The 26,111-nt window shown below is 40.9% G+C and overlaps 1 protein-coding gene across 4 annotated transcripts in view; it reads left to right on the forward strand.

The window, feature by feature from the left end:
* The window catches only part of nalcn (sodium leak channel, non-selective), a 241,384-nt gene that overhangs the window by 191,941 nt on the left and 23,332 nt on the right, over positions 1–26,111 (forward strand). For all 4 annotated transcript variants that reach the window (XM_034185794.1, XM_034185793.1, XM_034185792.1 and 1 more), the window contains 4 exons: positions 14,857–14,993; positions 18,527–18,665; positions 18,790–18,863; positions 24,421–24,522. In XM_034185794.1, coding sequence (XP_034041685.1) covers positions 14,857–14,993; positions 18,527–18,665; positions 18,790–18,863; positions 24,421–24,522 — 452 coding nt within the window. The remainder of the gene's footprint in view (positions 1–14,856; positions 14,994–18,526; positions 18,666–18,789; positions 18,864–24,420; positions 24,523–26,111) is intronic.

Consider the following 26,111-nt stretch of genomic DNA (forward strand, 5'->3'; position numbering starts at 1 on the left):
GGCAAAATATCTGTTATCCTGTCACACGCTCCGTTGGATCTGTGGTCAGTGACGCGCTGGTTTTAGCTTTATCAGCCATTCAGTTTGACACAAAGGAAATAAAGGGCACATGCATACAGGACGAAGCATGCACACATTTGTCAGGTTACAAAACAGACTGTCACACAGGGTGGAGGGAGGTTGGTGCACACGTACATAGAGTGCAAGCTTTCACTGGCAGCCACATGAAAATAAACTTGCATACACATGGAATAAAATATTATTGTGTATATTTATATCTATTTCTTGCTGTACAGGAGGCATTCCTTTAAATCCTCCCTGTTGATGGGAGGATTTGGATGTCTCCCTCTCTGGTTTGTAACCCTATCTGGTAAACACAGTGGGCCCTATCTTGAAAATATATAGCTTATGGCAGGGCTCCTCAACGCCAGTCCTCGAGTGCTGGTGTCCTGCAACTTTTAGATGAGCCAGTGCCTCTACACACCTGAGTCAATTAATGAGGTCATTAGCAGCACTCTTGAGAACTTGACTGCATACTGAGGAGGTAACTCAGCTATTCAGGCATGTTGGACCAGGGACACATCTAAAAGGTGCAGGATACCAACCCTCATGCATAGTGGGGCATTTCCAACTCCACTTTGACTTTGTGTAGTCTGAATGCAAAGTGAAGCACAGGGCACAAAGGGGTTGCATTATGTCAGTTAATTAATAATGGGTACAGTATGTTTTGGGTGGACCATGATTTAAATCATGATTTAAATCTTTGCCTTTTTAAAAGCTGGGTATTCCAGAAGCTGGAACATTTCTGTTTAGATTGTGGAAACAAGTGACGAGTTGCCTGTGAGGAAGCAGATCTGTTCCCAAAGTGTTGACGCACATGAGTGGATGATTTTTAGCAATGGCCACTGAAGCTCCCTGAGGTGAAACAGGGAAGCAGTAAGGCGGTGTTTTGAATTTTTACATTTGTGTTGACTTTTGTTGTATTTTAAATTTCTGTTTTTTGATTCAGTTCAGTTGGCGTTTGATGTGTTAATGTGGTAGCAGCCTAACCTTATGCACTTTCAAAAACATTATGTGCTTGTGGACAAAGTTAAAACATCCATCAAGATCAGTCACAGGTTCAGGATCAAAGTAGCGCACCAAAGATGAGTGATCAGAATCAAAGATTACTGATCAGAATCACAGTTCAGAAGGAAAGATGAATGATCAAGATCACAGATTAATTGTCAAAAATAAGTAAGATGTGGTCAGGATTAAAGTTCAAGATGACAAATCAAAATCAGTGATCTTGATCACAGATCAAGATCAATGTTTATCATCAAAGATAAGTGATTAAGATCAAAGAGGAGTGTCTAAGATCAATGTTCAGAATGAAAGATTGAAAGAAGAGTGATCAAGATCACAGATCAGGGTCAGTTGTTATTGTCAAATATAAATGATTGAGATCAAAGAGGTGTGGTCTGGATCAAAGTCGGAATGAAAGATTGTAAGATGAGGGATCAAGATCACAGATCAGGATCAAAGTTCATCATCAAATATGGGAGATCAGGATCAAAGATGAGTAACTGGGATCAATGCTCAAGATTACCGCCAGTTGATCATCTTCAAAGTTCATCATCAAAGATGAGCAATTACAATCAAACATGAGTAATCAGGATCAAATCATTTTAGAGAGGAGGACAAACTCTTTCACAGTGTGCTTTCTGAGTACCTTTCTGATTTGTTAAATTATCAATCAATCAATCAATTCAATTTTTTTTTTATATAGCGCCAAATCACAACAAACAGTTGCCCCAAGGCGCTTTATATTGTAAGGCAAGGCCATACAATAATGATGTAAAACCCCAACGGTCAAAACGACCCCCTGTGAGCAAGCACTTGGCTACAGTGGGAAGGAAAAACTCCCTTTTAACAGGAAGAAACCTCCAGCAGAACCAGGCTCAGGGAGGGGCAGTCTTCTGCTGGGACTGGTTGGGGCTGAGGGAGAGAACCAGGAAAAAGACATGCTGTGGAGGGGAGCAGAGATCGATCACTAATGATTAAATGCAGAGTGGTGCATACAGAGCAAAAAGAGAAAGAAACAGTGCATCATGGGAATCCCCCAGCAGTCTACGTCTATAGCAGCATAACTAAGGGATGGTTCAGGGTCACCTGATCCAGCCCTAACTATAAGCTTTAGCAAAAGGAAAGTTTTAAGCCTAATCTTAAAAGTAGAGAGGGTGTCTGTCTCCCTGATCTGAATTGGGAGCTGGTTCCACAGGAGAGGAGCCTGAAAGCTGAAGGCTCTGCCTCCCATTCTACTCTTACAAACCCTAGGAACTACAAGTAAGCCTGCAGTCTGAGAGCGAAGCGCTCTATTGGGGTGATATGGTACTACGAGGTCCCTAAGATAAGATGGGACCTGATTATTCAAAACCTTATAAGTAAGAAGAAGAATTTTAAATTCTATTCTAGAATTAACAGGAAGCCAATGAAGAGAGGCCAATATGGGTGAGATATGCTCTCTCCTTCTAGTCCCCGTCAGCACTCTAGCTGCAGCATTTTGAATTAACTGAAGGCTTTTTAGGGAACTTTTAGGACAACCTGATAATAATGAATTACAATAGTCCAGCCTAGAGGAAATAAATGCATGAATTAGTTTTTCAGCATCACTCTGAGACAAGACCTTTCTGATTTTAGAGATATTGCGTAAATGCAAAAAAGCAGTCCTACATATTTGTTTAATATGCGCTTTGAATGACATATCCTGATCAAAAATGACTCCAAGATTTCTCACAGTATTACTAGAGGTCAGGGTAATGCCATCCAGAGTAAGGATCTGGTTAGACACCATGTTTCTAAGATTTGTGGGGCCAAGTACAATAACTTCAGTTTTATCTGAGTTTAAAAGCAGGAAATTAGAGGTCATCCATGTCTTTATGTCTGTAAGACAATCCTGCAGTTTAGCTAATTGGTGTGTGTCGTCTGGCTTCATGGATAGATAAAGCTGGGTATCATCTGCGTAACAATGAAAATTTAAGCAATACCGTCTAATAATACTGCCTAAGGGAAGTATATATAAAGTGAATAAAATTGGTCCTAGCACAGAACCTTGTGGAACTCCATAATTAACTTTAGTCTGTGAAGAAGATTCCCCATTTACATGAACAAATTGTAATCTATTAGACAAATATGATTCAAACCACCGCAGCGCAGTGCCTTTAATACCTATGGCATGCTCTAATCTCTGTAATAAAATTTTATGGTCAACAGTATCAAAAGCAGCACTGAGGTCTAACAGAACAAGCACAGAGATGAGTCCACTGTCCGAGGCTAAGAAGATCATTTGTAACCTTCACTAATGCTGTTTCTGTACTATGATGAATTCTAAAACCTGACTGAAACTCTTCAAATAGACCATTCCTCTGCAGATGATCAGTTAGCTGTTTTACAACTACCCTTTCAAGAATTTTTGAGAGAAAAGGAAGGTTGGAGATTGGCCTATAATTAGCTAAGATAGCTGGGTCAAGTGATGGCTTTTTAAGTAATGGTTTAATTACTGCCACCTTAAAAGCCTGTGGTACATAGCCAACTAACAAAGATAGATTGATCATATTTAAGATCGAAGCATTAAATAATGGTAGGGCTTCCTTGAGCAGCCTGGTAGGAATGGGGTCTAATAAACATGTTGATGGTTTGGATGAAGTAACTAATGAAAATAACTCAGACAGAACAATCGGAGAGAAAGAGTCTAACCAAATACCGGCATCACTGAAAGCAGCCAAAGATAACGATACGTCTTTGGGATGGTTATGAGTAATTTTTTCTCTAATAGTTAAAATTTTGTTAGCAAAGAAAGTCATGAACTCATTACTAGTTAAAGTTAATGGAATACTCAGCTCAATAGAGCTCTGACTCTTTGTCAGCCTGGCTACAGTGCTGAAAAGAAACCTGGGGTTGTTCTTATTTTCTTCAATTAGTGATGAGTAGAAAGATGTCCTAGCTTTACTGAGGGCTTTTTTATAGAGCAACAGACTCTTTTCCAGGCTAAGTGAAGATCTTCTAAATTAGTGAGACGCCATTTCCTCTCCAACTTACGGGTTATCTGCTTTAAGCTTACGAGTTTGAGAGTTATACCATGGAGTCAGACACTTCTGATTTAAAGCTCTCTTTTTCAGAGGAGCTACAGCATCCAAAGCTGTCTTCAATGAGGATGTAAAACTATTGACGAGATACTCTATCTCCCTTACAGAGTTAGGTAGCTATTCTGCACTGTGTTGTTATATGGCATTAGAGAACATAAAGAAGGAATCATATCCTTAAACCTAGTTACCGCGCTTTCTGAAAGACTTCTAGTGTAATGAAACTTATTCCCTACTGCTGGGTAGTCCATCAGAGTAAATGTAATGTTATTAAAAAATGATCAGACAGAAGGGAGTTTTCAGGGAATACTGTTAAGTCTTCTATTTCCATACCATAAGTCAGAACAAGATCTAAGATATGATTAAAGTGGTGGGTGGACTCATTTACTTTTTGAGCAAAGCCAATAGAGTCTAATAATAGATTAAATGCAGTGTTGAGGCTGTCATTCTCAGCATCTGTGTGGATGTTAAATCGCCCACTATAATTATCTTATCTGAGCTAAGCACTAAGTCAGACAAAAGGTCTGAAAATTCACAGAGAAACTCACAGTAACGACCAGGTGGACGATAGATAATAACAAATAAAACTGGTTTTTTGGGACTTCCAATTTGGATGGACAAGACTAAGAGACAAGCTTTCAAATGAATTAAAGCTCTGTCTGGGTTTTTGATTAATTAATAAGCTGGAATGGAAGATTGCTGCTAATCCACCGCCCCGGCCCGTGCTACGAGCATTCTGACAGTTAGTGTGACTCGGGGGTGTTGACTCATTTAAACTAACATATTCATCCTGCTGTAACCAGGTTTCTGTTAGGCAGAATAAATCAATATGTTGATCAATTATTATATCATTTACCAACAGGGACTTAGAAGAGAGAGACCTAATGTTTAATAGACCACATTTAACTGTTTTAGTCTGTGGTGCAGTTGAAGGTGCTATATTATTTTTTCTTTTTGAATTTTTATGCTTAAATAGATTTTTGCTGGTTATTGGTAGTCTGGGAGCAGGCACCGTCTCTACGGGGATGGGGTAATGAGGGGATGGCAGGGGGAGTGAAGCTGCAGAGAGGTGTGTAAGACTACAACTCTGCTTCCTGGTCCCAACCCTGGATAGTCACGGTTTGGAGGATTAAGAAAATTAGCCAGATTTCTAGAAATGAGAGCTGCTCCATCCAAAGTGGGATGGATGCCGTCTCTCCTAACAAGACCAGGTTTTCCCCAGAAGCTTTGCCAATTATCTATGAAGCCCACCTCATTTTTGGACACCACTCAGACAGCCAGCAATTCAGGGAGAACATGCGGCTAAACATGTCACTCCCGGTCTGATTGGGGAGGGGCCCAGAGAAAACTACAGAGTCCGACATTGTTTTTGCAAAGTTACACACCGATTTAATGTTAATTTTAGTGACCTCCGATTGGCGTAACCGGGTGTCATTACTGCCGACGTGAATTACAATCTTACCAAATTTACGCTTAGCCTTAACCAGCAGTTTCAAATTTCCTTCAATGTCGCCTGCTCTGGCCCCCGGAAGACAATTGACTATGGTTGCTGGTGTCGCTAACTTCACATTTCTCAAAACAGAGTCGCCAATAACCAGAGTTTGATCCTCGGCGGGTGTGTCGTCGAGTGGGGAAAAACGGTTAGAAATGTGAACGGGTTGGCGGTGTACACGGGGCTTCTGTTTAGGGCTATGCTTCCTCCTCACAGTCACCCAGTCAGCCTGCTTTCCCGGCTGCTCGGGATCTGCCAGGGGGGAACTAACGGCGGCTAAGCTACCTTGGTCCGCACCGACTACAGGGGCCTGGCTAGCTGTAGAATTTTCCACGGTGCGGAGCCGAGTCTCCAATTCGCCCAGCCTGGCCTCCACAGCTACGAATAAGCTACACTTATTACAAGTACCATTACTGCTAAAGGAGGCCGAGGAATAACTAAACATTTCACACCCAGAGCAGAAAAGGGCGGGAGAGACAGGAGAAGCCGCCATGCTAAATCGGCTAAGAGCTAGTAGCTACGCTAAGCTAGCGGATTCCTAAAAACACGCAAAGTGAATAATGTGTAAATAATTTAGAGGTGATTCAGCAGAAGGAGTGCTTTAGTTAAGGCACGTAAAGATTACACTGGGAAACAAATCGAAATCTAGATAACTAGATCAATCTAACTGCGCAGATTAAACAGCTAACAGATACAGAAAAACACCGCTGTGCTCCGGAACAGGAAGTGATACAATACCGCAGTGAGAGCCAAACACCAGATTATTTGCTATGAGATGTAATAGCTCAGATGTCGTAGTTAATTTTGATTTATTTTCCTCATCAAATCTGAAATTAAATTAATTTCATTTTTGCTCATTTAGCTCTATAGCAGGTTGTTCCCAACTGAAGAATAAAATGAAAATAGAAATAAAATAAAATGACAGATTGGATATGATGAGTTTATATTTATGAGCAAAAAAAAATGAAAAAAGAAATAAAATAAAATGACAAATTGGATGTGATGAGTTTATATTTATGAGCAAAAAAAATGTATGAAGTCATTATTGAATGAGTACGTATGTTCTACCACCTGCACCTGCTTCTTTCTTTCTTTCAGAAACAGTGAGACAGAGTCAGAAGCTTTTCTGACAGTCAGTTATTGAAATTGATTTTATGTAATTTAATTAAAATTTGTCACCATTTTTTAAAACAGAGGGAAACCAAATCTTTGTGAAGAGATAAGTCACTAAAATGTGTAGAAAGTGACATAAAGAGATGGACAGAGCAGCAGTGATGAGCGACGGAGGACTTTTGCTGGTCTTTGGCTAACCTGCGTCGTGCTGACTTGGTCCAGTTGATTAGGACCTTTGGGAGCAGTGGAGTCCATATTAATGCTGTGCTGTATGTGTGGATGTGTGCTTGTAAGGATTTCAACAGCAAAATGTTCATTGACTATTCCCGATGACGACAGCTTTTTCTACAAGTTTACTGCCACAAAGTGCAGCAGCTTGTAGCAGCTTGTGTATTTTTTTTCTAAAACTTTTCTTAATGGTTCCATTTTTTATTTTTATCTTCTCTTCTGTGTGGAGACTCACAAGTCCAGATTTACTGATATTTATTCCGAACCCATCTGTTTTTCGTGCCACCTCACCTTAAAACACAGTGCTTATAATTCATGAGGTGGTCACGGTGGGACTTTCTGCAGATCCTACATGACCATTCTTGCATCATGCACGAATGTGTAAGAGCCAAACTCTGCTCAGTTAAGAAATATTAGCAACATATATCAGTTTGCAAAGTAGTCTAGCAAGTTAGCTTGTTTGCTCCTGTGGTTGCTAATAGCCAGTAGTCAGTTGTAACCTAATAGGTACCATTTAAGGGGACTAAACAACACTTCGTCCAGCCTCAGTTTACCACAACCTACACAGTTTGTTTGATGGTCCTGGGGATCAGTGAAGAATTACACAGGGCTCAAAATTTAAAAATACTGCAATCATATTGTGAAGTAATACCACATTATTTATCTGATCATAACAATTCCAAAAAAGTATAGTTATAGCTGAATATTATGGAGTTATGGGGTAAAAACATAAAAAATGGTACATTTCAGTTTGTACAGAAGTCTTTTTGGTAAAAAGTGATGAAAATGATTGGTTGAGCAAATAGGAACAATAAATGGAATAGTTTGACCTTGCTGAATGTTGGCTTCCGAACGAAAGGTCATATTTCATCAACATCCGTTGGATTCTATGACATGTGATGCCTGTCAACTCAACCAGTATGTTGCATCACATTTTACCAAAATTGAGCAACTTTAACTTTTGCTGTTTGGTTTGGCCCATGGACTAATATAAGAATTGCAAATTGCTTGAAATAAAGGTGTTGTCTCACCTTACAACTGACTTAACTTAAAACTACAGGGATGAGTTATTAATACCCCGGTACAGCAGGATAGTGTGAAGGTGCATTTTGCAGCACAGCTAGCCAATAATGGCCACCTCCGTTTTGTATGCTGTCGACTTCAGTCACCTCAAAGATTAGCAGCATCAAAATATCTTGAGTTCAAGCATTCCAAAATTCACCAACGCTGAACTCAGTGTGAACACGTGCCCACATTATGTGAGCAAATATTTTGCACCTTTCATGAATACATTTGCAATGCAAATTTCAATGCAAAGAAGAAATGACTCAAATCTGTCAGTGTGCGTCGGAGGGCGCTGCCTGATGAAGCTAACAGAACCACATCATCCACAAAAAGCAGGAACGCAACTATGATGTCACCAAACTGGACACCCTCCAGTCCCTGACTGCACCTTGAAATCTGTCAAGACCATTTCAGGCTTTATAAGGTCAACAAGACAACTTATGTTTTGCTCTTAAAGGCCCTGTTCAGACTGGGGTTGGCAGTCCGGCTCAATCTGGATTCAGAATGCTTTCTAGCCAGATAGAGCTCAGACTTGTTTTTCAAATCCAGCTCATCCTACACCCTGAGCAAGCCGAATCCTAGTCACATTTGCATTCACACCTCAGCGAATCCCATTCAAATCCAGCTCAACCCACCTCCATCTTAGATCAGATTTGTGCCGTTCACATTCAGAAAAAGCCTGTTCGGATTGCCAACCCCAGTGTGAATGGGGCCAAAGTGATCATTGATGAGGTAAACTCATTATTTCACACCTGTAAAGTTGGTTAATTAACTAGTCTGTGCATCTCCTAACCAGTACTCCCCCTGCTGCTGGATTTACAGCCTGACTTGTTATTATAATGGACTCATAGTCAACACCAGCAGCAGACTGTAAATGATGACTCCAGATGTGCTGCCTGGCAAAATGTGCTGATTTTACAGATACATTATCACTTTAACATATTTCACATTAAGCAAAATAAAAAAAGCACTGGCTATACTCTGTGACACCCCCCCCAAACAAAAAGCAGTGTGCAATCAAAAAATCATTAACAGTTTATTTGAAATTTTAAGGTCAGTGCCATTACAGTAATTCTCTGCATGTTAGTGAAGTGTAATTTTGCAAAGGTCATTCCTGCATTTCTAATATGAGTGTCTGCACCAAAATAATGTGTTCCTGTTTGACCCAAAAATAAATTATCATGCTCATCATGAACTGCTGCCTCATGGGGGGGAAAAGATGGAAGTTTTATCTTTTGGGTAGTTTTTTGCTCATCATCTATCATTTTTTTTTAAATCTGACCCAACCCCTGAGCAAGCACATTGCCAGCAGTGGTGAAGAAAAACTCCTTCAGGCATTTTATAGGATGAAACCTCAAGCAGAACAGATGCATTGTGGTGACCATCTGCTTTGGCTATGCTAACAAAACAAACAAAAACACAACAAGGAATTGTTAAACCTGTAGACACAGGAATGTTGCGGCTGAGCAACCAAACACATATAAAGTCCAGTTACCACAGCGACCAGTGGCTCAAAAGACAACCAAGACATGAAGACGAGAGTCCCAGTACAATCACAGATGTTTGTTTTTGACGTTGTTGTGTTGCTTTAGTTTTTTTTTCTTAATCCTGTGTGCCGGTGACACGACAAAGCAGGGTATTGTATAGGTCTCGTGTGTGTCTGTGACAGCGGCGGGGCACAGCTAACCAAAAAGTTTGCTTCAATAACCGTAATCCGCTAACTGAAATGTTAGGTTTTTTAAAGCTAAACCAATAAACCCCTAAAAATTTAGCAGAAGTTGCAGATAAAAGCTAAACCAATAACTTTCAGTATTGATTTCAGTACTAACAGCTACTGACACAACAACGAGCCAGCGCCTCTGTCTCAGATCAGCCTTCTCTCAGCAAAACAGACCTGGTGAAGATAAAGAAAGGAAAGAGAAGAATAAAAGTAAGGAGGAGGAGGGGAAAAAGATCATTTCTCTTCACACCATATGTACTCATCGGCATATTACACAAGTAATGCACAGGCAGACAGTTTTGACTTATGGTTAAAATTTTAAACAAAGTAATTCCGGAAAAGGTATTGAAATTAACATCACGTCTGTCATTTTATAAAGTAAAAATATTAGCTATATATTTTAGTTTTAAAGTAATGCACTAATTTTGAAGGTTTTAACGTTTAGACACATGCCACAATGCATTATGGGTAAATTGGTTTCCTGACATGCGTAGTTGGTTGGTCGGTACATTACTGAAATGTGTCGTGGATTTTAAAAATAAATGTATTTGTAAATATGTACATTTTTTCATTTGTAAAAAAAGGCAATTTGAAAACCAAAAATTCGGTTTGTTAAGTGGATTCAGCACTTTTAGCGAATGTGTGGCGGCAAATACTGTTTACACTGCCATGAAATCAACCAACAAGATAACTAAAAAAACAGCTGAACAGATTTTCACCAAACTCTGTGGGAATATTTACTTTGGCTGATATCTTGAGATGATTAAATTTTGGACAAGCTCAAACAAAGATCAAGATTAACAGAAACCATGGTGCCAAAACATGTTTTCTCCTATATCTCCTGACCAGTATGGGTAGAGAGATGGTCTAAAGTTTATATTGATCAGCAGAATATTTGAGATGGATTGGTAACAAGGGCGCATGCTCATGCAGCGACTGGCAGCAAGAGGGTGTCTCGTCAGTTGTATGAGTTTATTCTAGTGTTGTGGTACCAGGTGCAGCATTCTTTTCTGTTACGATTGCTAACGTATGGTTCTGTGAGTCTACTGGTTTCCCTGAGTGTACCTGTGAGAATATGGAGATAATAGCATTGATTTCTGCTGTGGATGGTGTCCTGCTCCGCGGTGTGCCTTCAGGTCGCTCCTCCTGGGTTGTCACTGCCGTGGATCCAATACAGCAGGGCGTTTCTTCTTCAATGGAGGGATTCATCTCTGCCGACCCTCCTTTGGATTTGTTTTTTGCGGGTGTGATCCAGCGGATTATGTAAAAAGCCGGCTGAATTCCTTTGCGTGGAAAACCAGGAAGCGGGGGGAAAGGGGCGGGGCATGTCAGAGGACTTTGGAGACAGAGCCTAAAACCGTATACCATTACCCTCTATGATGTTAATAAATGCATAATCACTCAAAAATAAAGTGGACGAGTTGCAAGCACACGTCAGATTTCAACATGGTTACAGAGATGCATGCCTTCTGGCTATTACGGAGTCCTGGCTTACAGATCGTGATGTGGATGCGGATCTGGATATAGACGGTTTGGAGTGCTTTTCCGCCTCGACCAGGACGCTGGGGTACTAGCAAATTACTGGGAGGGGGTGTGGCCTCTACGTGAAAGAGCGATGGTGCAAAAATGTTCTTGTCAGAGACTGTGCTGTACAAAGGACGTTGAGCTGCTGGGTGTCTCCCTTTGCCCCATTACCTGCCCCAGGAATTCCCACAAATATTTGTCATGGTGGTATATGTCCACCCCAGAGCAAATGTGGACAAAGCATCCGAGGCTATATTGAATGGGACTCAGAAGCTGCAGTCTAAATGTCCTGATGCGCCCATTTTTGTCCTTGGTGATTTTAATAAATGCTCTCTTAAACAAGTGCTGAGGAATTTTTACCAGTATGTGACATGTTCAACCAGACATAACAAAATACTGGACATGTGCTATGGCTCAGTGAAAGGAGCATATAGATCTCTCTCTCTTCCCCCGTTGGGCAGAGCTGATCATAACTGCGTGCAGCTCATCCTGGTGTATCGCACCATGTTGAGGAGAGACAGTGTCCTGACCAGGCAGACAAAGCAATGGACAGAGGACTCTGTTGTGCACCTGAAAGGCTGCTATGACTGCACGGACTGGGAAATTGGGACGGCCTAAATACCATTCTAGGGAAAATAGTAAAAAATAAAGTCATCCTGGCTGGGGCCAAATCGGACAAACAACTCGCCCAGGATTTTAATCAGTTCTGTAGTAGATTTGATACATTAGATTTTAGTGATGAACTGTCTAAACTAAAAAATGATTTGCGCTGTCCTGGTTCTCCACCTTTTGATGAACGTTCCATGATCAGTTTCTTTAAATGCACTAAAGTTAAAAAAAAAGTCCAGGACCTGACAATATTTGTGGTCGTTTGCTGTCTTCTTGTGCGGAACAACTAGGCCCTATTTTCTTTTATATTTTTAAACTGTCGCTTGCTCAACAAAAGGTTCCAAAGAACTGGAAACAGAGCATAGTAATACCTGTGGCTAAAAACAAGCATCCCAAAGTTTTAAATGACTTTAGAACGGTAGCCCTAACATCTCTTGTTATGAAGGCATTTGAAAGACTTATGAAACATGAATTGCTTTCACATGTAGAGTCATTACTAGATCCCTTCCAGTTTGCCTATAGGGCTGGCTGTGGAGTGGAGGAAGCTACTGCCACACTTTTAAATCTTGTTTTTAAACACCTTGAGGGCAACAAAGCACATGCCAAACTTCTATTTCTTGACTTTTCATCTGCTTTTAGTACTATCCAACCTCACATCTTAATCGACAAAGTTATGAATAATTTTTCTGTAGATTTTAACATTGTTGGTTGGAGTTTAGATTGTTTTTTTTTTAACAGACCGATCACAGAGAGTCAGAGTAAATGGGTGCATGTCAGACACCCTTTTGTCCTCAACAGGATCTCCTCAGGGCTGTGTCCTTTCACCACTTCTCTACATATTGTACACTGATGACTGTCAAAGCCATCATGAAAGTTGTTTTATTTTGAAATTTGCAGACGATACTGTCATTGTTAGTCTCTTACAAAATCACGAGAATAACCATGGCCCGGTGGTGGAAGATTTTGTGAAGTGGTGTGATGAGTCATATTTACAACTAAACGTGGCTAAAACAAAAGATATGTCTGTGGATTTCCGACGACAGCTCACACTAGCTCAGGCTACCTTCATTAAGGGCCAGTAGGTGGAGTCTTTGGAAATGTATAAGTATCTGGGGACTATAATTGATCACAAGCTAAATTTGAATGTTAATACTGACATGTTGTGTAAAATGGATCAACAATATCTGTTCTGTCTTCGTAAATTGTCTTATTTTCAAGTGGATAAGACTATTATGATTATTTTTTACAAATCTTGTATCGAGTCTGTTTTAACCTTTTCTATGTTGTGCTGGTATGGGAATCTCAGTCTTAAGGCTAAAAATTCACTGGTTAAAATAGTGAAGGCCTGTGGAAAGGTACTGGGAGTACCACAGAGTACGTTGTCTGACCTATACTCCAGACAAGTAAAGAGGAAAGCATTGAGTATACTGTCGAACTCTGCTCATCCTCTTTTTAGTGACTTTCAATATTTACCTTCTGGCTCACAGCTCAGGTTTCCCTCTGTGAAGTGCAACAGATTTATGTTCTCTTTTGGTCCTGCAGCCATTACTGTTCTGAACACAGACCAAGGAAGGAGTTAAAACTGTGGAAGCATTTTAATGGACTGTGAAGTAACATGAATGATTGGACATTCATAGATCCCAGTGTGTAGTGCGTTTTGACCACATGATGGTTTCCTAATCCAGACGCATGCTCCAGATCTTCAGATGGATGGATGGATTCCTCAGATATGACGCCAACTAACATCAAGATTTCCATTTGCTGTGCACCTGCAATATGTGAATCCAGCAGATTTATGCACTCAGCACTCAGTTGTCAGAATTTTTTTTTTTCATTATTGTTTGTACATTTGTAGTTCACTTTTTTTTTTGCTAAAAACTCAATTTAACCACCTCAGGCTTATTTTTCAACATCTTATACTTCCTCCTGCTGATTTCTCATACTTATTTACGTCTCATGTTCCATTTCACTCGCTCTCTCCTTCTTTTCTATCCCATGTCTATCTTGGGAGTCGGTATAGACAGAAAGCCCAGGCAAGCAACTGCTCCTGCATAATTCCATCTTTCACAGTGTGCCACTCACCACCCACCCGCTCAAGGTATAAAATAAGAACGCACATTTTATTCGGCAAGAAAAAGAAATTGGATAGACAGATTTCTATTCCTCTTTTTGTCAGTTCTTTCCTTCACTTGGTTTTAATACTCAGACGCAGAGAGACGTTCTCATCCCTGTGAACCACACGGAGGGACTTTTGTCCTTACAAACACACAAAATAAACAACCTAAGTGGCAGGGAAACAGTCAGTAATTGCAGTCAGTATGTTTCACAGTGGTTGCCTGCTGCAGATGATAAACCATTCAGCAGCGCTTCTCTTCCACACCTAATCTGCAATGCATCAGGAGTTATCTCCAGGCACCCAGACACAAAATACCTGCCAGGGAGTTTCACTCACTCACCTTCCATATGTAATTAAATGGAAATAATTGCATTCTGTCTCATCTTTTTATTTCGCCAGCCCATGCCACCGTGCACACGCATGCACACACATGCACACGCATGCACACACATGCACACGCATACACACTTTTCTCCAGTGACTCTTCCAATGTAATCTTTTTTCCCCCTTTTGTTGCCTCCTCCATTCTTTTGCAAAAGTAAGTGAGATCTCATCCTGTGCTCCTGTGTGATTCTGTTTTCCAGTAGATTGTTGCTGCCACCATCAGGCAGAAATATGAAGCTACACATAAATGAACATTGACTCCAGCATTACACTCGCTTCCCCCCTGCAAAAATTCCAAATGTACTGTACTGTCCTGAAAGTCCCGACTGTTCTTTTCCCACAGCCAGCACTACAGTTGGTCTTCTCCTTAAATGTCGAGCTCCCTCGTCCTCATCACGTGGCTGACTTCACGTTTTTCCTGCAGCTTGTCTCTTGTCTCCTTCCACGTATTTATTTCTGAACTGTTCCCTCACTGTCACTGTAGCTCAAGCAAAGCGAAGCCAATGCTGACACCAAAGAGAAGCTCCCACTTCGACTCAGGATCTTTGAGAAGTTTCCTAACAGACCTCAGATGGTGAAGATCTCCAAGCTCCCGTCTGACTTCACTGTGCCACGAATCAGGTACGCAGTTACAGACAGCCACTTACGACCTTCCTCTTTCTAGTTGACCCTGCTGTGAAAAATGTCCAGTACAGCCGTGTGGGTTACACACAGAGTCTTCCCTGAGTCTGGTTCTTTTTGAGACATAAATGATTGTGCATTATACCAATTATCGATTTCAACACAAGAGTGGACCACCATGAACACATTCAAAACCTCAGGCATCAACCTCAGCAAGAGCCAAAACTTTCAACAATCTCAGAACATTTAGAAAGCATGGTTGATTCAAAAAGTTTGAAATTACTTCAGAGCTTCAAATTCACTGGATTTATTTGGACGGGAAGTCTGGGGTCCCCTGCTGGAGCTCTTGCCCCGCGACCCGATTCTGGATAAGCGGTTGAAGATGATGATTTGGCGTATTTGCCAGAGTATAAGGCACCTTTTCTTTTTCCTTTAGTAAAGTTCCTGCAATTTATATTCCGGTGGAATTTATAATCCCAAAACATCACCCATTCATTAATAACAATAAGAATAATAATAATCTTTTTAGAATGATTGTAGCATATATATATGTATGTATGTATTTATTTGGCAATGGTCCCACACACAACACCTCCACACACACACACACACACACGACCCTACCGCCTTATGCACCCCCTCGTGCACCTCCCCTTCCCAGACACACTCATGCCAAGTAAGAAGAAGAGGAACTATTTATAAAGGGCTTTCTGTTATGTGTCGGACCAGCGTTTGAAGGACCCAGTATAAAATAAGCAGAGCACGGTACAAAGGATAACAGAGTTTAATGAACATAACAGTGCTGTGAAAAAATACAAACAAATAAGTGCGCGGTCTGGCGTGGCGGATTTGCGGTGTGCTCCCAGCAGCACAAAACGGTCCGGAGCCAGAACCAGTTCGGACCCAAGGACCCCGCCGACACCCCCCAGGTGGCCGCGACAAACCGAGTCTGTGAAAGAAGGAATCCTTATGTGAGTCCACACTCAACACACAGAGAGACCACTGAAAGGTGTACAAACAGCAAACACTTCCTGGCTTAATTGCAAATCAGCTTCCCACCCTGCAGGCATAGAACACCCTGTTCACAAAACTCCACTGCAGTGGAAGCTGATTTAAACGACCAACATACAGCTCAATATAATAAAGGTGTGAGGGACACCACATTTACTGACTGTATAAATGTTAGTCACAAAATCTAACGTACCTCAGGAAGTGTGCTGACGAGCGTGAGACCTCACCCCCTCCTCTTTCACAGACCATGCATCAAACCTGGACGTTCTCTGCATCCACTGATGATGAGATGGCTCTTGAGACGACGATCTCACCCGTCTGGTCACAAGGTCGAGTCTCTGGCAAATACACACTGTGTACTCCAGTCTTAAATGCCACCATGTTCCAATCCATGTAGATGCACCACAGCTGTGAGTCCTGACGAGCCGCAGGTGATCAGGGTGAGGTCCTGATAAACTCAGCTACACAGCCACTCAGTCCCAAATGCAAGCCACCTGGAAGGAAAAACAAACGACAGAAACAAAAAGGCAGCCAGGCCCCCCCAGCCATACAACACTTTCCCAGGAATCAAAGCATTAAACAAAATAAACTAGTAATAAATGAGTCGGCGGCCCATTGGCTTAGTGGTTAGCACTGTTGCCTCACAGTAAGATGATTCTGGAATCGCTTCCTGCCTGGTTCTTTTTTGTGTGGCATTTGCATGTTCTCCCTGTGTTTTTGTGGGTTCCCTCCAGGAGCTCCAGCTTCCTCCGTATTCCAAAGACATGCAGGTTAGGTTGATTGGTGACTCTGAATTGACCGTAGATGTGAGTTAGTGTGAATGTGTTTGTCTATGTCTGTGTGACCCTATGATTTACATCTGTCCTGTCCCACGTGTGCCCCGCCTCTCGCCCCAGGACTGCTGGAATCAGTCCCCCGTTGGGTATAGAAAAATGAATGAATAAAATCATAAACAACAATAATAAAAGTTCACTACAACAATGAACAAAAATCCCAAATTAAAGATCTGATTTTAAAAAATCTGATGAACTCGCATTTTTACTGTCGTGTCTCCAACACTGGTCGACATCTGATGATTTCTTTTAGTTCAGAATGCATCAGGTAACATCCAATATATTGTCCAATGCATTTGTCCATCTTACTTATTTTTGGAATTTACTCGGCCATTTTTGTATGTAATCTGATTACTTTTGTATTACTTCAAAATCAGAACCTGAAAATGATGTATGTCATTCTAAAAAATTCTGCACACAGATATTCTTTTTTCCCCTCTTTATTTCATTAAAAAATATCAATTAAATTACAAATTAAAACAAAGTATCACAAAACATATCTCTTTCAGTGATCTGAAAATTCTTTTTTTTTTTTCTTAAAAGAAATCACACCTAATTGCATTCAATGTTTATGATCTTGTGGTACACATTTTTAAATCCAAAATGATGGCAAAAATGAGTCCATCCACCCCCCACCCCCCAAGTGGTGCAGTTGAACTGCTGCTGCTTGAATCTTCCATCTTCTGGAGATTTTCTACTTGCAAGTGTTGCTTTTCAAGTCTTAAAAATACCTAAGACTGACTATTAAGATAAAGATTGGCCTCTAGTGGGTAAGGTTTCATAATTTTTAAAATTACCATATTTTTATAATCAAAATGTAACCATGCAATCCTTGATAATGTAACTATAATCTGATTACACATTTTTTAATGTAATCTGATCTGATTATAGTTACTTATTTTTTGTAATCCGATTACGTAGTCCCAATTAGATGTAATCCGTTACAACCCAACCCTGTTTGTTAAAAATGTTTCCTGAAAGTTTTTCTGCCACTAGATGTCACACTAGCTCTATTTTCAGCATCAAAACAAAGCTTCCCTTCTCGGCCACTCCTTTCCGACCCTCCTCGACTGCATCAAACTGAATGAGAGGAAACGGAAGCATTTTTACAGGTCTAAAAGCACTCTGTGTGGGGAAAATCCAGGCATATGCAGATTCTACTCCAACCCTGTTCTTAGGCAAAGGCATTTTTAGCCTCCAAGTTTGATTTTTAGGGTATTTCTCAAAAGTGGCTTCCAAAGCTATGTAGTTAACAGAGAGTACTGCCATCTCTTTATAAATGTAGGCAGGGAAAATGGTGTCGCAGGGTGGGCTTTACATGCAGTAATCGTACAAACATAGAAATCTTATGAACTAAACGTGCACAAGTGTCCAGGTCAGGAATATAAACAGAGGACAGAAAAGCTAAGAGCACAGAGGGAGCATTGTTTCATCTGTGCACAGTGTGCCATTGCATCACGAGATTGTTACATAGAAAATAGTTCTTGAGTGCTGTGTTGAAATGTCTAATTTCAGTGAAAAATGACAACTGGTCAACGTTTGTGGCCAGTTTTACTTTGTGTATTACGATGTAAAGCTTCATTCACTTCAGCTTTCTTGAAAGGTATCTCAGAGGAACTCCAGTATTTTACAGCTGAATAGATGCTCAGTCTCACGCAAAGTGCACATTGTCACGTACTGTGTTTCCAGGGAGAGTTTTATGAAGCAGTTCATTGATCGTCAACAGGACACTGGTTGTTTGTTCCGTCGTTTACCTTCTGCTTCCTCGTCCTCGTGTGACCATTCCAAGCGCTCGGCCATTGAAGAGAACAAGTACATTGACCAAAAGGTACTGCAGTAAATGTAATGGCAATGACTCAGTCACCGTGGTGATTGCTGTCACTCTTACCTCAACACCTGCAAAGTAAACGAGTGCGGCTTCATTTCCTTGTACCCAGCTTGTGCTCTCTCAGCTCCGCAGGTCAATATTTAGCATCCGAGCTCGGAATCTCCTGGAAAAGGAAAATACCATCAATAAAATCCTGCGGTAAGACACGATTACATCTCATTATATATTGCTGCAAATATCCTTGACATCCTAATATCAATATATTAGCCTTTAATTTTTTGTTACAAACTTGCTTAAAGTTTATTTTTCACCCTCAAATTACCCAAATATCATTAAAATATATTTTTGTTTAACTCGTAACTGGCGGTGAGCGTGGGAACCTGCTTGGTAATGTCAGATTAACTTGCACATCACAAATGGACACCTAGATCTTTAGTACAAACAAGAAGAAAAATATTTATGTGAAAAATTGTTTTTCCATTATATAAGGAACTCGAAGGCACATACCTCCACCAATACCACATGCTTAAAATTTCTTCTGGACCCAAAATATGTTCCAGATCAAATTCAAAATAATATCCCTTATTTTTAGGACATTATCCATCTGCTCACCAAATTTCATCAACATTCTCACACAACTTTTTGAGTTAAATGCTGTAATGTGCCAGACATTCTTCTGGATCTACTTCCAGAAAATATTCTGAATTGCCTCCAAAATTTACCTCTTGCAACATTATCTGATCACCAAATTTAATAGAAATCTGTTGATGCCTAATCCTATCCCTTTCACTTTTTCCATATTTTATGTTACAGCCTTATTCCAAAATGGGGTAAATTATTTTTTTCCCCTCAAAATTCTACTCACAACACCCCATAATGACAACATAAAAAAAAAGATTGTTTGAAATTTTTGCAATTTTTTTAAACAAGAAAATGCTAATTAATGGCGTGTACTTAAGTATTCACACCCTTTGCTCAATACTTTGTTGATGCACGTTTGGCAGCAATTACAGCCTCAAGTCTTCTTGAATATGATGACACAAGCTTGGTGCACCTATCTTTGGGCAATTTTCTCCATTCCTCTTTGCAGCACCTCTCAACCTCCATCAGGTTGGATAGGGAGCGTCGGTGCACAGCCATTTGTTTTGGGTTTTCTTTCAATTCAAGGTTCAAGTTACAGCATACAGCACACCTAATATTTGGTTGTATGTCCCTGAGCAAGATTTAGGCTTGCTGTAGCCATCAACAAGCTTCTGACATTCTGGTTGATTATTTTAACATTTACTTTGGCAGAATTAATTGAAGAAAAGTAAATAGGCCTGGAGGTCCATTGGTACCCCAGAATTCAGTCTACCAATCTCAGGTTACTTCCCTAGTCAATCAATCAATCAATGTTTTTTTATATAGCACCAAATCACAACAAACAGTTGCCCCAAGGCGCTTTATATTGTAAGGCAAGGCCATACAATAATTATGTAAAACCCCAACGGTCAAAACGACCCCCTGTGAGCAAGCACTTGGCTACAGTGGGAAGGAAAAACTCCCTTTTAACAGGAAGAAACCTCCAGCAGAACCAGGCTCAGGGAGGGGCAGTCTTCTGCTGGGACTGGTTGGGGCTGAGGGAGAGAACCAGGAAAAAGACATGCTGTGGAGGGGAGCAGAGATCGATCACTAATGATTAAATGCAGAGTGGTGCATACAGAGCAAAAAGAGAAAGAAACAGTGCATCATGGGAACCCCCCAGCAGTCTACGTCTATAGCAGCATAACTAAGGGATGGTTCAGGGTCACCTGATCCAGCCCTAACTATAAGCTTTAGCAAAAAGGAAAGTTTTAAGCCTAATCTTAAAAGTAGAGAGGGTGTCTGTCTCCCTGATCTGAATTGGGAGCTGGTTCCACAGGAGAGGAGCCTGAAAGCTGAAGGCTCTGCCTCCCATTCTACTCTTACAAACCCTAGGAACTACAAGTAAGCCTGCAGTCTGAGAGCGAAGCGCTCTATTGGGGTGATATGGTACTACGAGGTCCCTAAGATAAGATGGGACCTGATTATTCAAAACCTTATAAGTAAGAAGAAGAATTTTAAATTCTATTCTAGAATTAACAGGAAGCCAATGAAGAGAGGCCAATATGGGTGAGATATGCTCTCTCCTTCTAGTCCCCGTCAGTACTCTAGCTGCAGCATTTTGAATTAACTGAAGGCTTTTTAGGGAACTTTTAGGACAACCTGATAATAATGAATTACAATAGTCCAGCCTAGAGGAAATAAATGCATGAATTAGTTTTTCAGCATCACTCTGAGACAAGACCTTTCTGATTTTAGAGATATTGCGTAAATGCAAAAAAGCAGTCCTACATATTTGTTTAATATGCGCTTTGAATGACATATCCTGATCAAAAATGACTCCAAGATTTCTCACAGTATTACTAGAGGCCAGGGCAATGCCATCCAGAGTAAGGATCTGGTTAGACACCATGTTTCTAAGATTTGTGGGGCCAAGTACAATAACTTCAGTTTTATCTGAGTTTAAAAGCAGGAAATTAGAGGTCATCCATGTCTTTATGTCTGTAAGACAATCCTGCAGTTTAGCTAATTGGTGTGTGTCCTCTGGCTTCATGGATAGATAAAGCTGGGTATCATCTGCGTAACAATGAAAATTTAAGCAATACCGTCTAATAATACTACCTAAGGGAAGCATGTATAAAGTGAATAAAATTGGTCCTAGCACAGAACCTTGTGGAACTCCATAATTAACCCTAGTCTGTGAAGAAGATTCCCCATGTACATGAACAAATTGTAATCTATTAGACAAATATGATTCAAACCACCGCAGCGCAGTGCCTTTAATACCTATGGCATGCTCTAATCTCTGTAATAAAATTTTATGGTCAACAGTATCAAAAGCAGCACTGAGGTCTAACAGAACAAGCACAGAGATGAGTCCACTGTCTGTGGCCATAAGAAGATCATTTGTAACCTTCACTAATGCTGTTTCTGTACTATGATGAATTCTAAAACCTGACTGAAACTCTTCAAATAGACCATTCCTCTGCAGATGATCAGTTAGCTGTTTTACAACTACCCTTTCAAGAATTTGTGAGAGAAAAGGAAGGTTGGAGATTGGCCTATAATTAGCTAAGATAGCTGGGTCAAGTGATGGCTTTTTAAGTAATGGTTTAATTACTGCCACCTTAAAAGCCTGTGGTACATAGCCAACTAACAAAGATAGATTGATCATATTTAAGATCGAAGCATTAAATAATGGTAGGGCTTCCTTGAGCAGCCTGGTAGGAATGGGGTCTAATAAACATGTTGATGGTTTGGATGAAGTAACTAATGAAAATAACTCAGACAGAACAATCGGAGAGAATGAGTCTAACCAATACCGGCATCACTGAAAGCAGCCAAAGATAACGATACGTCTTTGGGATGGTTATGAGTAATTTTTTCTCTAATAGTTAAATTTTGTTAGCAAAGAAAGTCATGAAGTCATTACTAGTTAAAGTTAATGGAATACTCAGCTCAATAGAGCTCTGACTCTTTGTCAGCCTGGGCTACAGTGCTGAAAAGAAACCGGGGGTTGTTCTTATTTCTTCAATTAGTGGATGAGTAGAAAGATGTCCTAGCTTTATAACGGAGGGCTTTTTTATAGAGCAACAGACTCTTTTTCAGGTTAAGTGAAATCTTCTAAATTAGTGAGACGCTATTTCCTCTCCAACTTACGGGTTATCTGCTTTTAAGCTACAGTTGTGAGTTATACAAACTCGTAGTCAAGGCTGGTGCCCATTACAGCTGGAGGACCATATACAACTCAACAAAATATAAATGCAACACTTTTGGTTTTGCTCCCATTTTGTATGAGATGAACTCAAAGATCTAAAACTTTTTCCACATACACATGTCACCATTCCCTCAAATATTGTTCACAAACCAGTCTAAATCCATCCCAGCTCACAGGGTGCCATATCAAGATGCTGATTAGACACCATGATTAGTGCACAGGTGTGCCTAGACTGTCCACAATAAAAGGCCACTCTGAAAGGTGCAGTTTTGTTTTATTGGGGGGGGGATACCAGTCAGTATCTGTGTGACCACCATTTGCCTCATGCAGGTGCAACACATCTCCTTCGCATAGAGTTGATCAGGTTGTCAATTGTGGCCTGTGGAATGTTGGTCCACTCCTCTTCAATGGCTGTGCGAAGTTGCTGGATATTGGCAGGAACCGGTACATGCTGTCGTATACGCCGGTCCAGAGTATCCCAAACATGCTCAATGGGTGACATGTCCGGTGAGTATGCCGGCCATGCAAGAACTGGGACATTTTCAGCTTCCAAGAATTGTGTACAGATCCTTGCAACATGGGGCCGTGCATTATCCTGCTGCAACATGAGGTGATGTTCTTGGATGGCACAACAATGGGCCTCAGGATCCCGTCACGGTATCCTCTGTGGCATTCAAAATGCCATCAATAAAATGCACCTGTGTTCTTCGTCCATAACAGACGCCTGCCCATACCATAACCCCACCGCCACTATGGGCCACTCGATCCACAACATTGACATCAGAAAACCGCTCACCCACATGATGCCACACACGCTGTCTGCCATCTGCCCTGAACAGTGGGAACCGGGATTCATCCCTGAAGAGAACACCTCTCCAACGTGCCAAACGCCAGCGAATGTGAGCATTTGCCCACTCAAGTCAGTTACGACGACGAACTGGAGTCAGGTCGAGACCCCAGTGAGGACGACGAAGCATGGCAGATGAGCTTCCCTGAGACGGTTTCTGACAGTTTGTGCAGAAATTCTTTGGTTATGCAAACGATGTTTCAGCAGCTGTCCGAGTGGCTGGTCTCAGACGATCTTGGAGGGAGCATGCTGGATGTGGAGGTCTTGGGCTGGTGTGGTTACACGTGGTCTGCGGTTGTGAGGCTGGTTGGATGTACTGCCAATTCTCTGAAACGCCTTTGGAGACGGCTTATGGTAGAGAAATGAACATTCAATACACGAGCAACAGCGCTGGTTGACATTCCTGCTGTCAGCATGCCAATTGCATGCTCCCTCAAATCTTGCGACATCAGTGGCATTGTGCTGTGTGATAAAACTGCACCTTTCAGAGTGGCCTTTTATTGTGGGCAGTCTAAGGCACACCTGTGCACTAATCATGGTGTCTAATCAGCATCTTGATATGGCACACCTGTGAGGTGGGATGGATTATCTCAGCAAAGGAGAAGTGCTCACTGTCACAGATTTAGACTGGTTTGTGAACAATATTTGAGGGAAATGGTGATATTGTGTATGTGGAAAAAATTTTAGATCTTTGAGTTCATCTCATACAAAATGGGAGCAAAACCAAAAGTGTTGCATTTATATTTTTGTTGAGTGTAGATAAAGTATCTTGTCCAAGGAGACTGACAGGTAGCATGGTGACCAGGAATTGAACCCAGGTCTCCATATTGGTCATCCACTTTCTTACCCACTGCTCTGCAGGATAGATAGAGGTTTGTTAGATTTGTTGTTTTTTGGCACAGACCTGACTCTTAATTATAGTCCAGATGTTTTCATTAACGTTGAGGTCAGGACTTGGGGAAAGCGGCTGCAGAAACTTAATGCAAGTGCACGTTGTGTTAGAAAATGAAAAAAAAAAAAAATACAGCAGACACCCCAAAATGTTCCAAACAGAAATTTGATCTCTGCAAAGCTGTTTTGTTCTTTCTGGTGTGATTTGGTGTGTGAGATTTCCTCTTCCTGTATTCTAGGGCTTGTACCAGGCAGCGTATGTTAAGTGGATCCTTTGAAGGCCAGCCAGCAAAAGAGCGATCCATACTCAGCGTGCAGCATCATATACGGCAGGAACGCAGGTCAGACATTCGAAGCAGGTCAAACATACACACACACACACACACACACACAGATAGATATTTGTTTGGCAAATTGAGCACAAATTCTAGTGATTTGGTCTGGATCGGACATCGACCCTGATCTTATTTAGACCGTGATCTAAATCCGAATATATCAGTATCATCACCTTTGCTGTCATTTGGCTTTAGACGGGTCAGGATAGACAGAGGATCATTTCAGTCATTGAATACTTGCTTGAAGTTTAATTAAATCAGCCTGTAAGAAAGGAGAAGTGTATGGAACAATACATTTGTTTAGCTTAGACTGTGTGGCAGAGATTTGTTTACCATTTAATGTTGAATTTGATGGATCAGTCTTGAATAAATAAAATGAGCTGTATGGTTGTAAATGCAGTTGTTCCTTTAGAGCAGTGAGTTGCTTCTATAAAATATAAACCTCTCACGTATGAACCAAAACTGAATTAAAGACAGAGCTGGTGTGTACAGAAGTAGTGGATTAAACAGTGTTGATCAGTATCAACATCCATAATATAATGTGTAGAATTGGTGTCTTAAGCCGAGCTCCTAAAACATTGTGAGCAATGGGGCAAGTTTAAAAATGTTATAAAAGTGTGTGATGTCGGGACACATTGTGATTCACAAAACATGAATTATCAGATGTAATTTCTGCACATGGGGTAATATGTATCTTACTGTAATTTTACAGATGGCTTTGTTTTTTTTATTATGTTAGTGAATCATGAAAGAAATTATTTCTGTAAGAATGTGGATTTGGCTGCTCGGTTATTTTGATGTCAGGCTATTAAAGTAAATTTATTCACAACATAAATTGTCCCAAAACACTTTATCAAGGTAAGATCTGACTGTATCAACCTCGCTGAGCTAGCATGTAGGCAGCAGTGGTAAGGAAAAACTCCCTTGAGTGTTTGTGAGGATGAGGTTGGATTTGTTTTTTTGTTTTTTCATTTTTTAGTTTATTTACTGGTTTTTGGTAACATGGTGAAAAGTCATTTTTTACTATCATCCCATGCCTAGGAACTTTGTGAGCAAAAGAAACAAAATGACAGCATCGCTATACGAGGTCTGTTAGAAAAGTATCTGACCTTTTTATTTTTTTCAAAAACTATATGGATTTGAATCATGTGCACTGCATCAGCCAAGCTTGAACCTTCGTGCGCATGTGTGAGTTTTTTCACGCCTCTCGGTTGTGTCATTCGCCTGTGGGCAGGCTTCAACTGAGCACTGGTCCAGCCCCCTCGTCGGATTTTCATTGTCAGGGAAATGGCTGAGCGACTGCCGCTTTGCTCCATGAAAATTTTTTCAGAAACTGTGTGAGACAGCCAGCTTGGCTTTCGGTGAAGATTCTATCGGCGTCACACAGATGAAGGAGGATTACAACCGGATTAAAGATGGCCCACAGCGGCGGAGAGCGCGCCGCACTTCCAGTGGCCATCGACAGGCTGAAACGACCAGATCATTTCCAAAGTGAAGGCTGTGTTGATCCGGGACGTCGTGTGACTCCCAGAGAAATCGCAGAAAATGTGGACATCAGCACTTTTGCGGCACATTCTACTGTTACAGGAGATTTT

The sequence above is a fragment of the Thalassophryne amazonica genome, chromosome 14 (genome assembly GCF_902500255.1).
Source record: "Thalassophryne amazonica chromosome 14, fThaAma1.1, whole genome shotgun sequence".
Lineage (NCBI taxonomy): Eukaryota > Metazoa > Chordata > Actinopteri > Batrachoidiformes > Batrachoididae > Thalassophryne > Thalassophryne amazonica.